The sequence below is a fragment of the Carassius gibelio genome, chromosome B5, assembly GCF_023724105.1.
Source record: "Carassius gibelio isolate Cgi1373 ecotype wild population from Czech Republic chromosome B5, carGib1.2-hapl.c, whole genome shotgun sequence".
NCBI classification, from domain to species: domain Eukaryota; kingdom Metazoa; phylum Chordata; class Actinopteri; order Cypriniformes; family Cyprinidae; genus Carassius; species Carassius gibelio.
Window position 1 is genome coordinate 29,139,607 of NC_068400.1, and position 17,939 is coordinate 29,157,545.

The 17,939-nt window shown below is 37.4% G+C and overlaps 1 protein-coding gene across 8 annotated transcripts; it reads right to left on the bottom strand.

Annotated features, from left to right (window-relative positions):
• Positions 1-332: 332 nt before the first annotated feature.
• Positions 333-14,226, bottom strand: rufy3 (RUN and FYVE domain containing 3). 8 transcript variants are annotated; one of them, XM_052556352.1, is made up of 19 exons: positions 13,730-14,222; positions 8,252-8,311; positions 6,733-6,906; positions 6,431-6,548; positions 6,234-6,335; positions 6,010-6,133; positions 5,785-5,849; positions 5,635-5,700; positions 5,461-5,530; positions 5,132-5,224; positions 4,905-4,988; positions 4,619-4,786; positions 4,051-4,148; positions 2,193-2,312; positions 1,734-1,857; positions 1,561-1,637; positions 1,453-1,477; positions 1,290-1,367; positions 333-1,062 (listed from the first exon to the last, which is right to left on the bottom strand). In XM_052556352.1, the coding sequence occupies exons 1-19, from the start codon at positions 14,001-14,003 to the stop codon at positions 919-921; spliced, it is 2,064 nt and encodes a 687-aa protein (XP_052412312.1). In that variant the 5' UTR covers positions 14,004-14,222; the 3' UTR covers positions 333-918. The 8 variants fall into 8 exon arrangements, with proteins under 8 accessions (XP_052412312.1, XP_052412316.1, XP_052412314.1 ...); XM_052556356.1 differs by lacking the exon at positions 8,252-8,311 and having other exon boundaries at positions 13,730-13,808; positions 13,948-14,218; XM_052556354.1 differs by lacking the exon at positions 13,730-14,222 and adding an exon at positions 10,442-11,077.
• Between the last annotated feature and the right edge of the window lie 3,713 nt (positions 14,227-17,939).

The following is a 17,939-nucleotide window of genomic DNA, read 5'->3' on the forward strand; positions in this document are numbered from 1 at the left end:
GATTTCAAATCGACACAATGTTAACAAAACAGTCTTAATGTAGAGGACGTGTCCAAAGTTTTTAAAACTAACTGTTCCATTGCTGTACTTGTAACTTTATGAAACCCTTCACACACGAGATGCGGATGTATGTAAGTGCTGTTTATCATTGTAGCACCCAAACACACCAAGCCATTCCTCTCTTTCACCAAGCTTTAATTGTAGATTAAAGCCTATGTCAGACTTCATACTTCCGCTCAATTTCAGTTCGCTTCTGTACTGTCTATGAAGAAAAGCGAGGTAGCAGAGTTTGGTATTACCAGGCTAGTATAAAATGACTTAAGACTGAGAAATCCAAGCTATAATAAAATTTTATTGTTCAGCTATAAAGAATAAAATGCATTATTACACAGGCATAAAACTACCTTTTAATCTCTTTACATCATTTTAATTCAATTTCAATTATGGTCTTGCTCCATAATATATGGTTTGTTTGAATGGTATCTTAGACAATTGATGAGTTTTGGACTCAAAAGTTTAAAATGATAGTTCATGTGCATTGTTTAGTGCCATAGTTTTCAAAAAGCTGACAGTATCTACAATCCATCATCTCCTGATTAGTTCTATTAATACATCACTATTGTGTTATGGTATATCCTGCTTGCAATCATGAATGACATGGACACAATTTAAGTACTAGAACCACATGAATCCACTTGGTGGACAGCTTCACTTAATCCTCAAGAATTAGAAAATCTTTAAAGCATTTCACACAAGAGCTTGTAAAAAAGAATCCCTTTTTGGCAAATGTTGTACGCAAACAAATTAAGTGATATGTTGTTTAACTGAGATAGCTGGTACTGATTGATGATTTAGAATGTGATGTGTCATTCGTCATGGATTACCCATTCAACTACTGCCAGAATAATCTGTGCTCCCTCAGGAAGGGGAGGACGAGTACTGCTGCAGTAACTGTGAGTAGCAAATGTCACACACGTGTTCAGGGTTGATGGAGGAGGGCAGAGGAAGTTCATTGGCCATGCAGTTCTCACAGAACACACCACTGCAGTTCTTACATTGCCTCTGAAAGGTTTAAAAAGACATGTTGATTTGGTGCTCAAGAAACATTTCCTTTCTATTCTCGGTGTTGAAAACAGTTGCTCATGCATTTATTTTAAATAGAAATCTTTTGTAACAAAATTGGGAGTAGTAGTGTAGTTTAATAACATGTAATTAAAAAGCTATGATTAGCTTGCTGAGGATTTTGTTTTATTGTTGCTTAAATGTTCAAATGTCCTTGCTTGGGGTACCTTGGGTGTAGTCAGAGAGTCTTGGTTTTCACACATCGGGCAGATGATAGGGTCAGTGACTTTACAAAGAGACTGGTCCTGTCAAGTAAAATATAAAAATAATAAATTATTGCAGGGAACCTCTCGGATTAAAAACATAAATACTGGTTAAAATGTAGAGTACCTGTTTATCTTCATGTGACAGCGTCCTGAGAAAAAGACAGTTTAATTTTAATAGAATTGCAGTATATAAATAGAGTTGTATGCAACTGATCCAGCATTTAAGACTTACAAACTGGAACTCGGACTTGACTTTTCCTCAAATGCACAACGCAATGTATCATTTTCTTTTTTAACAGACTCTAACTCCTATATAAAAAACAAAAAGCCTGAATTTCAGGGAACGGCACACTCTATATTCAGAAAAAGCAACTGAATGACACTAAAGTGGAAAGCAGGTCTCACCCTTCTGATGTCCTCCACATGCTGTCTCATGTCTCTCTGAGGTGGGGTTTTTCCTAACAGAGCTTCAGGTATGTGGCCTCCAGGGTTCTCGCGCCATTTCCGGAGCTCTTGTTCCAAAAGCCATCTATCATATCAAGAAAAACAAGGTCTTTATTAATGCGTTTGTAATTTTCACATCATTAGCAGTGGCTGTGCAGTCATCTGTTTAAATCATAATGAAAACAAACTTGTGTGCTTCAGCCGGGGTTCAAAAAGCTCTGCTAAATAAGTGATGAGATCAGTGACAAACATCTTAAAGTCGTCAGTGTCACATGATCCTTCAGAAATCATTCTACTATGCTGATTCGGTGCTTAAGCACCTTTTCTTATTATTCTCTAACATTTGCTTACTAAATAGGAAACAAAATATATTGGTAGACCAGTATATGTAACATCACAACAATAAGTAAATCTCAGTACCGCTGTCTGCGTAACTGCTCCACCTCTTCCTGCAGACTCTCAATCTTGTCTCCAAACTCCTGCTTGAAGAGTCGATTGGCCTCGTCAGCCAGGTCCCGCTCTCGTTCCGCCTTCTTACATCTGAAGTTGGGCCACATTAACTTAATGAGGTGAAATGAAAACTAAAAGCCATGGGAAACGAAGATGAACTGAATAATAGAAGCATAAAGAAGAACTAAGGGAGAAACTTAGAGAGGACAGGAGGAAGCACGTGGCTAGAGCAGAAACCGTAAAAGCTCAAGAAGGCAAAATAGTCTTACAAATGTCTGATTTTTTTTATTAAGCTAACTTTGTTCTACATTTCACTTCTAAATTATGTCAACATACACTTCAATCCATTCACAATTTAGAGGATTTCATCATCCAGATTTATTGCAGAACCAGTGAAGCCTGGTGTCACAAATATCTTTCCAAAGCTTTGACATTTGGCATCAACTACCACTGCATCAATTTCAGATTTCAATTAATTTTACAATAAGCAGTAAAATAATTCAGACACACCATCCTGCACTCAACATCATTTCTTCCCAAAAAAGCTAACAAAACCTCCTGAATATGCCTGAAATAAACACACTTAGGCATCCATCAAAGCACTCAATATCATGAAACGTAAGGAGGCTGGTCTAATATTCAGGTCAAAGACTTTTTACCGAATAATGTGGTGTTGCATACTTTTATATAGAGTATAAAACGATTGTACAATTTTGTTAGGAATGGTTCCCTGTGATGTATTGAACTGGCTTATGGTTTGAGAAGTATTTTTGCAGTATTGACAAGTAAAGATATTAGAGAGATGCATTTCCATTACTTTAAATGTACGTCTGACATTTTTGTTCCAAGCGGTTCAAAACAGCTGCATTTAACTTTGGCTAAAACATACAGAAGGAGACTAGAGACAGGAGCACTGGATCAAGTGTACATGATTGAAAGATGTGTAGTTTTCAGTCTGGTTTAAAGACAGAATAACGGCAATGGATCTGAAACTCTGTAATAAAATAAGCACCCTAGTCATCTATGTTATGTAAAATCAAACTGAAGATCTTTTTTGTTGTTGTTGTTCTTTTGGAAACTATCTAGTCCGTGACCATTTTATTGCTGCTGAAGGAGTTTTCCTGCAACTGTGTTCAAGCTTCGTGCCTGTTTAGCCATGTCTTTCTCACTGCTCAGGAAAAAGGTGTAGAAACAAAAGAGAATGAGCATGTGAAAAATGTCAAATGAACAGGTAAAAGCAAAGAAGTGTTTGAGAGAAGACAGAGAGCGAAAGCAGAAGTTATTGTAGAAACAGAAGCATGGCTGCCTCCCAGAGGTTGGCAACAGAACTGAAACAGGAAAGAGTGGCCTTGTCTTATTTGTGCTTTATATATGTGATCTTTGTTATGATCATTCACCCATTAAGGAAATCTGCGCATACTGAACAATAACCTCTTTTGGTAAATTAGTAACATATGGTGCAGTTCAAAAGCTCACAGTGAAAATATATGATTAAAAATCGAATTTTATATTTAAAAAAAAAAAAAAAAGTGTATACAAATGTTAGTTGAATAATGATTTAAGGTTCAGTTTGTTAACTTTAAAAACTGCTTTAAAATGATTTAAACTATAAAAAAAAATTAAAATGACTAACTTTTAAAGCATTTATTAGTACAAGTCAATATTAATTTATAATATTGTGGACAACAGTATATATATATGTGTTACTTATTATTAAAATTAGAAGAGGCATTTTCACTTGTTCTCTCAGACTTTTGAACCCCATTCTTTGTTTTGCAGTGTACATGTCATGTGTAAATGCTGTGTTTATGTAGTTCGACTCCTTTACCTGCTCTCCAGCTGTTTAATAATGCTCCCCATCTGGTTTGTTTTCTCCTCCAAGCGGCTGATGATGTCATTTTTCTGTTTTGCACCGGCCTCTGAGCCCTACAAGACAAACACAAACTCAAAAATAAGTGCAGTTTTGCTACATTAGATAAGTGGTACTAAAATAATTGTAATGTTCTTATTCTTATTAACAATTCTACACATTAAAGTCCTGTAAAGCTACAGCAATATTCAGACAGATGAACAGAAATTCCTGAAGTCGACTGTACTCGTTTCTTTATTTTGGCAATATCAAATCAGATAACTTCGACCCTTTTAAAATGAGGAGGGAAAATAAATATATGCTGCTTACAAGCAGCTTCCGTGTGTGAAAATATTTGGCGCTCCAGTGTTAAACCTGTGAATTGTAAAGAGCATGTTTTTTTTTATGGAAACGTGTCTCTCTCTTTCATCCCTGTGACTGTTTTCTTCCTTTTTTAACACCTTGTCAGCCTCTGTGGCTATGTTTATGGTTTGAGAGACAGGTTTAGATATTCAAAAACATAACTAAATAAGTTGCTTAAGTTTACCTGTGACTTAATGGAGAGCTCATGGTTGAGTGTACGCATTTCATCTAGCTGCTGTCTGAGCTCCACCAAAGCATCGTGTTTTTCACAGATGTCCTTCTCTAGCATCTTCATGGACAGCTCCATCTCTTGCTTCATCCCTATCTGCACCTCCAACTCCTTCTCGACATCCTACACCAACAAACAAACAGTTCTCCAGACTTCTAATCAAAATAACACAGACTTAATTATTTGAAGACCTCATATCAGAGATGAATTTGAAGTTACACTCATGAATGGTTTTTCTCACCAGTCTGAGCTGAGTTTCCTCTTTGAGCTGTTTGCGTGTTTCTCCAAGCACTTGACCGTTTGCGGTACCATCTGCCCCTGATGCCTTCAAGAGAAATACGGGTTAAGTATGAGAGCAAAGAACTACTATGAGCTTGTAGTTTACTTTTGAATAATGAGTAACAATAAATGTTGCTCTATTGAATGACTGTTAACAATCAGCACTGTACGATCAAAACTGTTCTTTACCTTGCGATTAGACTCCACAAAGTAAGAGCTTTCCTCCTTCACCCTTTCCAGATCCTCCTGCAGAGTGATGATCCTGTTGTTTGCCACAGCAAGCTAAATATGAAGAACACATGCGCAAACAGTTGGTATTATTATTACAGCATCTATTCTATAATTAAAACTTCTGAACAGTAGTGTATACACAGCTGTGTGCATAAATATATCATGTGAATTCAAGGCTGCTAACATGTAAATGATCTATCAGTTATGTAAATCATTTGTCTCTTGTTTATTACGCACTTGTATTTACCACGTCTTCAGTAATCCATTCAATTATAATTATTACCCACCTCCTCTGTAAGTTTTGTGTTGGATTTTTCCAGTGCATCCACTTTGGCTTGCAAGTTATTCACTGACGCACTGGGAAAGGGGAATTTAGAGTGACAATGTGAGATTGCTCATGCTTTCCAAATGAGCAGCTAGTCACAAACACACTAGTCTGATGATGGGTAAAGGGACTGCACCTTAAATGTCTGTTCAGTTCCTCAACGTAATTCTTCTGGTCAAGAATAGCCGTGATCTGTCCATCACTGAAAACAAAGAGCAGCTTTGAGTCCAATAACTGTCAGACTTCGACAATTAGCGTCCATTGAGGGAGCTGAACAAGGACTCACCCTTCTGTGCTTTTGCTGCTGTGCGTGCTATCTTTTAGATACATGGAAAAATCTATGACTCCAACCTATTAAGAGAGTAGAGGAGATCTTATTACCCTGTATCGCCTTTTGGCCAGCACACTTTGGGGAAAAACCTTGAAAGGACAAAGAAAATGCAACAAAGATAATGCTTTGTTCCATCATTTGCTGTCCCTTCATAACTCATGTACAGTAACTAACAGATACCTGTGAGTCTAAATCTTCCCCTTTCATACACAAGTTAGCATCAATGACATTCAGGCCCACCAACAGCCCAGCGATCACAGCTCCTTCCTCCTCCATCATAAGAGCATTGGGCTCATAGAATTCACTGAGGAACACAAGAAGATCAAACAGAAGACATTAACAAAACTGGGTTGCAAAATCACATTCATGGCTTTTATACTAGAGACCAAAGGCTGTAATTGTACCTTAGTAGGTCTTTTCGGTTGATGATGGTCTTCATGTAGTCTGAGAGCTTTTTCTGCATTAAGGCCAGACGAAGCCATGCTCTGCCTCTTCCTAATGGGGTTCTGGAACAAAAGAACAACTTTAGAATCAGAAGCACAGTATGCCTTTCTGAAAAAATAACAACAATATGTTCAAGTAAAAAAAAAGAAAATCTTACTTGAGCCCAGGAAGGTCTTTGACGCTGGCTGTGATCTCACCAGCTTCTGGAGTCAACTTTTCTACCAGTTCCAGAGGACCCCAAAAAGACTTATTCTGGCCAAGGAACGTCTTCTTACCTTTAAAAAAAATGTTTAGGGGAAAAAAAGAAAGCAGACGGAATAAACACTGCATTCCAAAATACTGTGCAATCAGTAATTATCAAAATTAATGAGCAAATGATTATTGCGTAAAGGATACAAATGAGGACCAGGGAATAGTCTAAAGACAGCAGAATTTGGGTTGGGATTTTCTTGCGCTTACTTTTAAGTCCGTGTTTCAGACAGTGCTCCATGACGACAAAAAACTGCTGCAGTGGGGCATAGTCAGAGTCCAGTGTGCGGCCCAGGTTCAGTGCAGACTCAATCAAGCCCTTGATGCTGAGCTTGGCCATGTTCATCAGGTTAAGCCTCTCTATGACAATGGGGTCCTTGGGATCTGGAAATTAAAAAAAAATCAAGCATGATTTAAAACTAAATTCTCTAAGTCTGAATTTTTTCTACGCAGTATTTAACAGGTCTGAGCATGAGATATAAGCAATATGTGAGGGTTTTCTCAAAGAAAGACTTCATGAGAACTTCCTATTGACTGTGGCTATGTGGCTTCCTCTATGTTTGGCAAAGACTTATGAAATTGTTGTTGATGCAATGTGAAATGCATCAAATGCACACAGATTTCATTCCACCATCTCATCTGTTTTGAAAGCTGATCTTTTCAGGATAATCTTAGTTCAACCTTACGATGAATCACAGCAGTAAAACTGAATTTCGAGTTTGAGTTCTCAAGCCTCACCCTATCTAAACAAAAACACACCCACATTAATGCAATCATTTCATCATTAATACTCTCAATCCATGTCTGTTCATGAATAGCAGTGAGCTTTCTCTTGAGGACAGTGCTGCGTGAGAGAAAGGCTGCAATAGGTTTTTTTTTCTTCTTTAAAATCAATTGGGATTTTACAAATGGACGATGATGGACTCATTTAGCATTTAGTCACTAAGCTTCCTATCTTATTGCACTTACATTGCACAAACATGTCTTTACTCTTCAGGAGCTGAGACAGGAGAAATGACCCAGGAGTCAGTGGGTCATTTTCCCACAGTACACTGACTTTTAAAAGTTTATTTCAAATGGTCATGACTTCTAAAATAAATATTGAATTGTTAATGCAACAACAAGAAGTTATTGAATTGTAAAGTCCTTGTAGCTTTGCAGAATCACACAGCAAAGAATAAGTCAAGCTATAGCTTCATGTCTATGCAAAGGATATGCAAATTACAGAAACCAAACTATTTCACTGTAAGGACAGAGATTGTTTTAGTGTGTTTTCAGTGCATGAGAAGTCTCTGAATCATAAATGTTTTAATGTCTCTAAAGGGAATAAATCTGAAGAACCTGAAATTGATCACTGATTGTATGAAATCCTTGTAAAACCATGCGATCAACATGCGAAAACAGCCAGAGAATGGGGTGGGGCAGGGAAACAGACAAAAAAAATACATTTTGCTAGCTACAAAGAGAGCTAGCGAAAAAAAGTCACAGAGACAAAGCCATTGATGGAAACATCAAACCAATAGGAAAGGATAGACAAAACATAGACAAATAAAAAGAACAAAAGAACATGAGCACAAGAGGTAAAGGTTTAGAAGCTGTGGTACAGATGTGCCGTTCAGGGAGGCTGGTTTGGTAAAGACAGGGCTGCACCGCCATGCAGCTGTGGTTTTAGGATGGTGCCCGAGGCAGGGATGAGGTGGACTGAGGAGAGTGATGCCACCATACGCACCTTTAAACTCATCAAGCATTTGCATTTGCTCCACCAAATCTGTGAAATCCTCCCATGAGTCTTTGCAAAAGGCAATGGAAAACAGAAAAAAAGCAGAAAAGGATTGGGTCATGCACTTCATGGGAGTAAACCAAAGCAACAACAAGAGTGAATACACTTTATATTATAGGGAATTTGAGTGAGTAGACTTATCTACAGAGCCAAGCTCACTCTCTCTCTCTCTCTCTCACTGTCATACATTAGCGCAAATCTTACCCTAGTGGATGACTTCAGAAGCATTACAACAGAGACTATTAATAGCAAACTGAGTGTTGACGGTCATTAAGAGCCACTATTATAACAAGTCAGCAAATCTGGATCAGAAGTAATCTGACTACACTAAAAGGAGCTCAAACAATGCTCTACTTACACTAGTGGCAACTTATCTAAACCGACTGTTTGACAGAAGGCCTCAGGAAAGAATGTAATATTTCCTTTTAATCCACAGCACTGGAATAATATCTTTTTATGTTAGATTCATTCCACAACCACTTTAAAGGGATAGCAACAAACAAAAAAGAATCTTTTACCTCACGTAGTTCTAAACATCCACGTGTGATTCTCTCTTCTGTGAAACATGAAAGAAAGCTTTTCGTCCAAAAAATAACTTTTTATGTTCCACAGAAGAAAGTGACAGATTCGATTTTTTTTTTTTTTGTATTCATAGAGATTCTGTCACTTGGCTGAGAGGGAAAAGAAGAAACTAAAATAAAATAAAGCCATAATTGACACTTAATGAGGCAGAGAACACCAAACACTACAAAGCACATCTGCATGCAGTGAAAATGGCAACTAACCAGTACTGATTGATATGCAGTGGTTTAACTGAAGAGAATATTTGTTGTAAAACATCTATGAAAAAAATTATTCTTAATTTGTGTTGGCTTTGAACCCTGGGGTCCAATGCGACACTAAAAATGTCAGATGTTTATCACAGTAAAAAGGTGATGCAATTTGTGAAAATGCCTTGACCAATAAACGACTACTTCTGTAGTATATAATCATCTCAGAGGATGACTCTGTAAACACACCTTATCAGGTAATGTCTTCTATTCCTTGTCTTTCTCCAGGCCTATTTCCTTCTCACCCAATGAAGATAAAAAATATTAGACTGAACTGCTGCTGTTAGTGGCCCTGGTTACATCTTCTCTACTGCCAGTTCAAAACATCTGACTGAGTGGGAATCCCTGGCCTGTCTCCAGAGCTACAGTGTGTGTCCAGATGATGTTAACCTTTGGCACGATAAACCGTGACTCTCCAATAATGCACTGGATTAGCAAAACAATTGTGTGATCTGACACCATAACTTTTCTAGAAAATAATGTATTGCCTTATTTTTCTCTTCAGTAAGGTAAATAAATGAAAACCAAATGATAAGCATATTTACAAAATGCCCTTTATTTGTATTAAACTTAACAGATAAAGAGAACATATCAAACAAGATTAAGTCATTTGTTAAAGGCCCGCTCACATCAAGCATGATAACTATAAAGGTTTAATACTCATTCTAATTATGAGAATAGGGAAGTCCACACCACAGCTATAATGATACAGAGGAACAATAACATTGGGATCACTTTCAGAACGATTGTTTTCCACATGATGAAGAATAAAAACACTGTCAGCCAATCAGAAACCATCCTGCTTTAAAGAGCTGGAACAAAACTGCAGCATGCATTAATAAGAAGAACCAAATATTATATTCTGTTGGTGTGTATGCTATTATAGTTATCTTTAGTCATTGCTTTTTAGTGTCAGCTTTTTTGGTGTGATATATTGTTTAAACATTATGACCAACAATCCAAATTTTCTTACAGTCAATGACACTAAAAGGCTAACAGTCTGTAAAAACATATTTAGTTTTTTTGATGTTGCTGTTTTTTTTGTTGGAACGACATTTTTTCTGAGGGATTTTCCAGACAGTGCAGTGCACATACTCAATTTGTTCAATTTGACAAAAATGTTATTAGAACAAAACAGGATATGGATAGCTTCTCTCAAATCAGTCAGTGTGAAACAAACACTTGTTCTCCATAAAAACTACATTTCCAAGCAGGCCTGTGGGAATGCTGAGAGCATGATGGTGGAAGGTTGGACGAGCACCGCCCAGTACGAGGGAGCCACAGAGGCCTAGTGATGCTGTGTGCCTACCTTCATGAGACGGCTCGGGATCTGGCGTTAGCGAGATGTCGTTGAGCTCGCGCAGGCACAGCCATTCGCCATCCACCGACACGCGGAAGTTGCATAGGTAGATGGTCTCTCTGGCAGCCTGTGTGATCTTGTCAGTAGTGGGAGTGGGGGCCTCGCTCTGGGGCATCAGATCAGACATGGTGACTCAGCTGATAGCTGCTTCTGCTGCTGCGACAGCAACAACACTTACGATGACGGCCCTCAGTGAAGAGTCAGGAGCAGGGAATAGGAATTTTTTTATCCAGTCCAAGCAAGAGTCTTCTCCAGCACAAAGGAGAATGAAAAAACAGTCAGTGAAAGCAAAGAAAGAAGGAAGGGGGAAAATAAACAAGCAGTTCACGGCAAATCTGGCCGAAAGGATGCTATTCTTCCTGGACTCAATGGCCTCGCCTTGTGAAGGAGCAGCGACAGCTAAAATCCTCAGTGTTAATAAAGGTTTCAGTGCTCTCTGGCTCAGCGCCGCCAGGGGATTGAGATGCTGTGTGAGCCTCAGCGCAGCTACAATCAGAGATTTCTCTTTCTCTCTCTCTCTCAGTCCCTCCCTCACAGCCCAGACGCTTGCTTTCACCAGATTGGCTGCATGCACTGCAAATGGGAGGGTGCTGACCAAGATGGCTGCCATGATGCTGAGGAGGATTCTGGGAATCACGTGAGCAGATGGTGGAAGGGGGCACAGCTCCCCAGAGGCCTGTCAGATGCAGGGGGGAGCTGTTGTCAAAGATCCACATGCCGCACAAGAGAAGGATGGAAGTACGACCGATTGAGAACCAGAACATTGCTTTAGAAAGACATCTTGAAGAGGAGCAAACTGACCACTCATATTAATCAGTGTATGAAACAAACGCGAAGAAAATATTGTATGGACACTGTAAAAATTATCCCATTTCAACCTTTGAAAGTTCCTTTGAAAAGAGAAGAACCTCATTTTAAGAGTCTATAAACTAATATTCTAATTGTATTATTTACAAGAGAAAAGCACTTATGCATGAAAACTATCAATTAATAAAAAAAATGAAACCGCATTAGGTACAGACAAATGTTTGAGTCAGTATGATTTTTTAAAAAAGAAATTCATTGAGCAAGGACATATTGAATTAAAAGTGATATTTGTAAAGTTACAAACAAATTGTATTTCGAATAAATTCTGTTCTTTTTTTTCTTGAAATAAAAACCTGCACGAGTCCATTGCAACTGCATAGAATGGTACATTTTCCAGATGTATCTGGTATTTCACCATCATCCTTTAACCAGCATGTTCTTTGACCTGTGATGTACTAAGAAAAACTGTGAAAATAATTTACCTGGGTGTTGTTAAACAAGTACAGTATAACTAAAAGCACAGAAAACCAAGTGACAACCTACACAGAAAGCAGTTTTGGGCCTCATGTGCATTCCAGTCATTTGCAGCATGACTATGATTGCCAAAAATGTTGGCAAAGTAGATAGTTCAGAATCAGCCAAATCTGACCATAATAAAAATAGCCAGGATGCACACTCAACCAGTAATATTTCTCATGGGGAACATGAGCTCAAGGATTAGGAGTCTATGCGATTTGTACACTTTAAGGTTGTGGATACCTAAAGCTGTGCAGCAGGGCCCGTATTCGATAGGACAGTATTCAATAAATAGGACAGAAATCACTGTAACTGGAAAGAGTGGAACAATTTTTATCATTCTAAGCCAATCATATACCTTATAGGAAATTAAAAGCATAGAAAATAAAAAAAGGATTTATATACACATATATAATGTGTGTGTGTCTGTGAGAGAGAACGGTCAAATAGGAAAAAGTACGTATGTAAATTCAAAGTGAGAATTAGAATAGACCCTTTACTTAAAATCACTTTTTTTTTCTTTTTGGACAACCAACCAATCACAGTCTTCAAAAGATTGTGTCATACATAGCAACAGGGTCAACCCCGCCTCCTCACTAAGATGAAAGTTTTTGTCTTTTCCTTACTCAGAGTTGCTCTCAGATCGGTTCCGAATCCCTCTTAAGCTAAGACTCCTACGTAAAAGTTTTCTAAGGGGATTCTTAGAATCTTTATGAATACGGGCCCCGATTTTTGATCTAAGAGTATTTCACAACGCGTTTTAGCTCTAAAACTAACTCCTAAATCTGTGAAAGGTTAGGAGTAGTGAAGAGGACTCCTAAATCACTAAGATCAAACCACAAACTATCCTAAAAGTGAAGTGAAAAAGTGACATGACATTCAACCAAGTATGGTGACCCATACTCAGAATTTATGCTCTGCATTTAAACCCATCCGAAGTGCACACACACTCACTGTGAACACACACCCAGAGCAGTGGGCAGCCATTTATGCTGCGGCGCCCGGGGAGCAGTAGGGGGTTCGGTGACTTGCTCAAGGGCACCTAAGTCATGGTATTGAAGGTGGAGAGAGAACTGTACATGTACTCCCCCCACCCACAATTCCTGCCGGCCCGAGACTAACTCTAACTTTTCCTTTGATTATATCCTTGTTTGCATTAACCAGTTGGACAGGAAGTAACAGCTGGTCTGGCATCCAGTTGTTGTTGTTGTTTTGCATGTAATACTCATACAGTCTATTGTAATACTATCAGCTATGGTTATTCTACTTTGTTAATTATGTGCATATTCACTAACTGTTTAAGAGAAGCATACATGACAATTAGCTGAACATATACTTGTTTAATTCGGTTTAATTAGTGACACTTAGCCTGCATTTTAGAAACTTTATTTGGATGTGGCAACATTTTTATTTTTAAAACTTTATTGCAACATCATGCTCTACAATATTACTCTGAATAAAGCTGACAGACTTTCAGCCAATCACTGTGTGCATAGCTAGTAAGCATGCTGACATCATCCATAGCAACGAGGTCAACTCCACCCTTACTCTTGGACTTTTCTAAATTAAATTTTGTCTCAGCAGATTTGTTAATAGGTTTTAAGAGAAATCTTAGCTAACAACTTTTACTGCTATTTAGGAGAGACAAGATACAATGTTTCGTGAATACGGGCGCAGGTTTTATATTTTACACCCGAGCTGATGACAGTTTGTGCTAGCTGTGTGTTATTATTTACTTATGAATTAAAATTAATTAAAAAAAAATAATAATAAAAAAATCTAAGAAAGGCAGAAACAGCAAACTAGTATAAACTTCGAGGTTGGTTGTCATTGTGCAATGTTGCTGACATTGAAACATAAGGCTTGTGTCAAATAACGCAGCATGTTCAAGAGAAGCAAACACTATATACTTACTTCTTATTTTCTTGTTAATCTTCTCAATCTGGAAGTCATATCGCACTGGGGCAGGAAGAGAAGAGCTCGCCTCTGTAAACTGTAAACTTGTGTTACAAGTTAGCGCTTCCTTAAAGTAAATCACCGAGGCAGGACAAAGCGACTCCTCTGGACTGTTTGCTCTATGTCCATCGCTGTCCTGCATGTGGGGTTTGAGAAATTCATTTGATGACACTAACGTTTCTGAAACTTCACTGCTGTGCTGCTCCGATGTTCCTGAGCTGTGGTCCGCCATCTTCAGTTCAAACACATGTGACCACTCTGCGTCAACAACACAACTGCATTCAGCTCGCAGTGGAAACTAGCTCATGCTTATTCGGGACTGCTTTGAACAGTTATAAACTATGACTCGACGCGTGTGGTCTGTGTTGATCCTAAATCCGCGGCCAAAACAATAAAGAAATAAACGTAATTGTACATACAAACAGTAGGCTATGTTGTGACGTAGATCAGCTGGGTGAAAGCATTTAAAGGAACAACATCATCATCACTTTGACCTCAATACAGCGGGAACACAACCCGTGCAGTATGCTACACGAATGTGTCTCTACTGGACATACTAACATTACTGGTGGACACTGAATTTAAATGACTTTTTCTAACATGTTGTTAAGTTAACTGGGCAGCAACTATTTGAACAGCAATTTCTTGAGATGTGCAGGGTTCAGTTTTAAAGAACTGAAAGCAGCTCTTACCAATCAGGAAAACTATGTGCGTTTTTCAGTTAGAGGGACTTGTGGACCTCTTGTTAATTCTTATTTTTCATAAATGTACTCTTGCTTTTCTCAGAAAATAACTAAAATACTATTTAATGCACTTTACGTGCTTCTAATTTGTTCAACTGTCTACTAAACAGTGGACATATTATGCACCGCAAGAAAATTCTGATTGGCCAACATGGCTTTAAGGTTAAGATTATACTGCCACCTGTTGGTTCGACTTGCACTTGACAGTACATAATAGTGTGCGTTTGCGTTTTTGTGGAAGGAGATTTTTTTAAAGGGGTTTTATGAAGCTCTTGGTGCTTACAGAAGATCTGTAAAGTTGCAAATACTATAGTCTCAAATCCAAAGAGATATTCTTTATCAAAGTTAAGACTATGCCACACATACCAATAATGGCTCATTCAAACGCCCCCACATGTCTACGTCACTATGTGGAAATATTTGCATAATGCCGCTTAAATGTTCAAGCAAAGAAAGAAGGCGTGTTTTCAGTAACTGCAGTTAGTGTTGAAGTAGCCATGTCGGGGAGATGCTGTGTGTATGTAGGAGAAAGCAAAATCACTTTATTTGACCTTCCTAAAGTAGACATATTTAGGAATCTCTAAGATTACTTACAACAGAACAGCAATGCAATTTATGGATGACCGTTTCGTATGACCAGACCAGTTTTTGGTGTCCTGTCATACGATTGCGACTATTTTCACCAGCAGAGGGTGCTGCGAGCTGATTACTTGGTCGCAACTTGTTTTTATACAGCCTATGGTCGCAACTCGCAAGACGAGAGCAAAGTGCTATTATCATCAGTTATCAAAAGAGATCGTGTTATATACATATTAAAACAAAGTAATACTGTTTCTGTGCAGTGTATAACATGACATGTAGGTTGCAGGATTGTTTTGCACACAATAGTCCTATTAAACATTCCTGAAACGCTGTCACTACTCTTACATCTCAGATAGTAATGTAAAAATAAAATAAAATAATCAACTACACTTGCACGATTACATTTGCAGAGAACACATACTTTGTTGTCAATACGAGCCTAAAATGCAAAATATTAACCCTGATTAGGGATAGAAAATATCAGTTTCCAGAAGCATATTTTTATAAACAAAATTTGAAAGGTATTAGCCTATGTAGCCTACACACAGTTGTGAAAATGTTAAATACAGTTAATAATATATTTGTTGTTTTATTTATCATGTTATCATATTTATTGTTTTATTTTAATGTGTTTTTGTAAAGCCATAATTTTGTTATAAAACCATCCTGTTTTGAGATGTTTGCTATTTGCAGGGGTGTAAAATATGCTACTTGAGTTATTTTACTTGATTACTGTACTTAAGCATTATTTTGGGATTATTTGTACTTTATTCATGTAAAATGTAAACTTATTACTTGTACTTGATTACATTTCTGAAAAAAACTGTACTTTTTACTCCATAGAATTTTATTTCAACTCATTAATTTTTTTGCATTTTTATTTTATCTCATGCACATTGAATATGGTAAACTGAAACTCAAAGTGCTTATGATGTGCAAAAACCAATGAGGTTTGTCTATCTATCTATCTATCTATCTGTCTGTCTGTCTGTCTGTCTGTCCGCCCGCCCGCCCAGTTTACAATCCATGTTTTGGTATAGGGATGACAGCTTTTTTTAAATTAAATGTTACAAATTTCAAAAACATGTTTAAATGAGCCTTGTATGTTATATTAATTATAAATCATGTTTAGTGATGTTTTTACCAGGGAGTGGAGTTGTTACACCCCAGGCTATTTGCGATAGTTACTATTACTATTTCAGTGTCATTTTTGGTGAATTGTATTAAAAACACAATTATGATGTTAATATAAAATAATAATAAAAACAAACCACAAAAACATACTGTCCCCATTTTTAAATTCGTAGGTAATGGCAAGTGATATTTCAGTGATATTTTGACCACTGAACTAGGAAATGTCCCCGGTTTTCATTTTAGAAATCTGGTGACCTTACCATTTCGTGAACCTAGGAGAGGAGGTAATTCAGACTTTGCTATGACAATCTGGCTCTTCTGAATTAGCTACTGTAAATATGTTTTGTTATTAATTTAAGTATTTGCTATTGACTCTTCAAACGCAGAGTTTAGCATTTGTGTGTGTCTGTGTGTGTGTGTGTGTGAGAGAGGGGGGGGGGGGGTCACACAATGGAGTCAGCTGTCTTAACTGTCTGTGGCTTGTGTACTTCAAACACATTGAGCTCATCACTGACTATCATGTGACTCTGTTCCACTTTCACACTTGAACTGATGGTAAAACTAAGGAAATTATTAACTGTCCTTACATTTATTTTGAAAGATGAATCTTGGAATTATGGAATTATCTTGGGATTATGGAAAAGGATGTTACATTTCCGGCGAGTGCTTGTGGTGTTCGGCCAATCACAATGCACTGGGTCAGTTGGCCAATCAGAGCAGACTGCTCTTCTTGGAAGGAGGGACTTTGTAGAAAACCACGGGTTCAAGAGAGGCCAACAAGACCAACAATAATGTACATTATTTTAAAAATTTGTTTTTTGAACATTAAAGCATCAGCATTTTCTGTTACACCAAATACCAAAATAACTTTATCTTTAAAAAGCATCATATGACCCCATTAAAAACGGAAGAAGGAAAAACTTGTGTACGTGTGGACATGGCCTAAAACTCATAAAGCTTATCAACAGTGTTTTTCTACCATATAGATTATGCAACATTTAAAAAAAAATTTGCAATACAGTTTGTTGTCTCCTTTGCTTTGCTAGACTAATTTCATAACCAGCATTTTATATATCCTCCTAACTGCACAATATTAAATAATAATTCATTTAATTTTTCAATAACTGGGGTAAAATCATATAAAAATTGTGTCCAAAATATTTATTTCACGTTTGTTAACACCAATAAAGTTTATAAAAGATCTGGATTTGGAGCAAGGGTAACAACATTTGCAAAAAATAAACGATGAAGGCATTGAGAAAAGTTAAAAGGGTGAGATCACTATAGGAAAATTTCTCATAAAAGTCAAATAATTTAATCATAGCTCGTTTTTCCAAATACATAGATGCACCGCTAGAGAGCGCCATCTGCAGTATTTTGGTTATACAGATTTTCTCAGTCACTTTGGTGCATTTTTCAAAACAGAAATGAAATTCTCAAAACTACTTGTACAACCTCCACATCATCTAGTCATTTATACACATCACAAAACCAGTTTCTCACTCTTTTGAACAAGTTGCAATTGCTTTTGTGCATTCATGCAATTGATTATGCACATTTATCTGCGGTTTCCTACTGTACATTATCAGTTGCTAATGTCATGTTGCTCAAAATGTATTATATAGTTTTCTGTGCAATAGTCTTACCCCTCAAAACATCTAGTCTTTAGTTCATCGTATAAATCATTAAATGCAAAATGGTTAATCTAG

Coding starts and splice junctions, on each gene's coding strand:
- rufy3 (XM_052556352.1), bottom strand. CDS start 14,003: ATGGCGGACCACAGCTCAGGAACATCGGAGCAGCACAGCAGTGAAGTT. Junction 6,134..6,233: donor AACCGAAAAGACCTACTAAG/GTACAATTACAG, acceptor TGTGTTCCTCAG/TGAATTCTATGAGCCCAATG. Junction 5,531..5,634: donor GAACTGAACAGACATTTAAG/GTGCAGTCCCTT, acceptor CCCCTTTCCCAG/TGCGTCAGTGAATAACTTGC.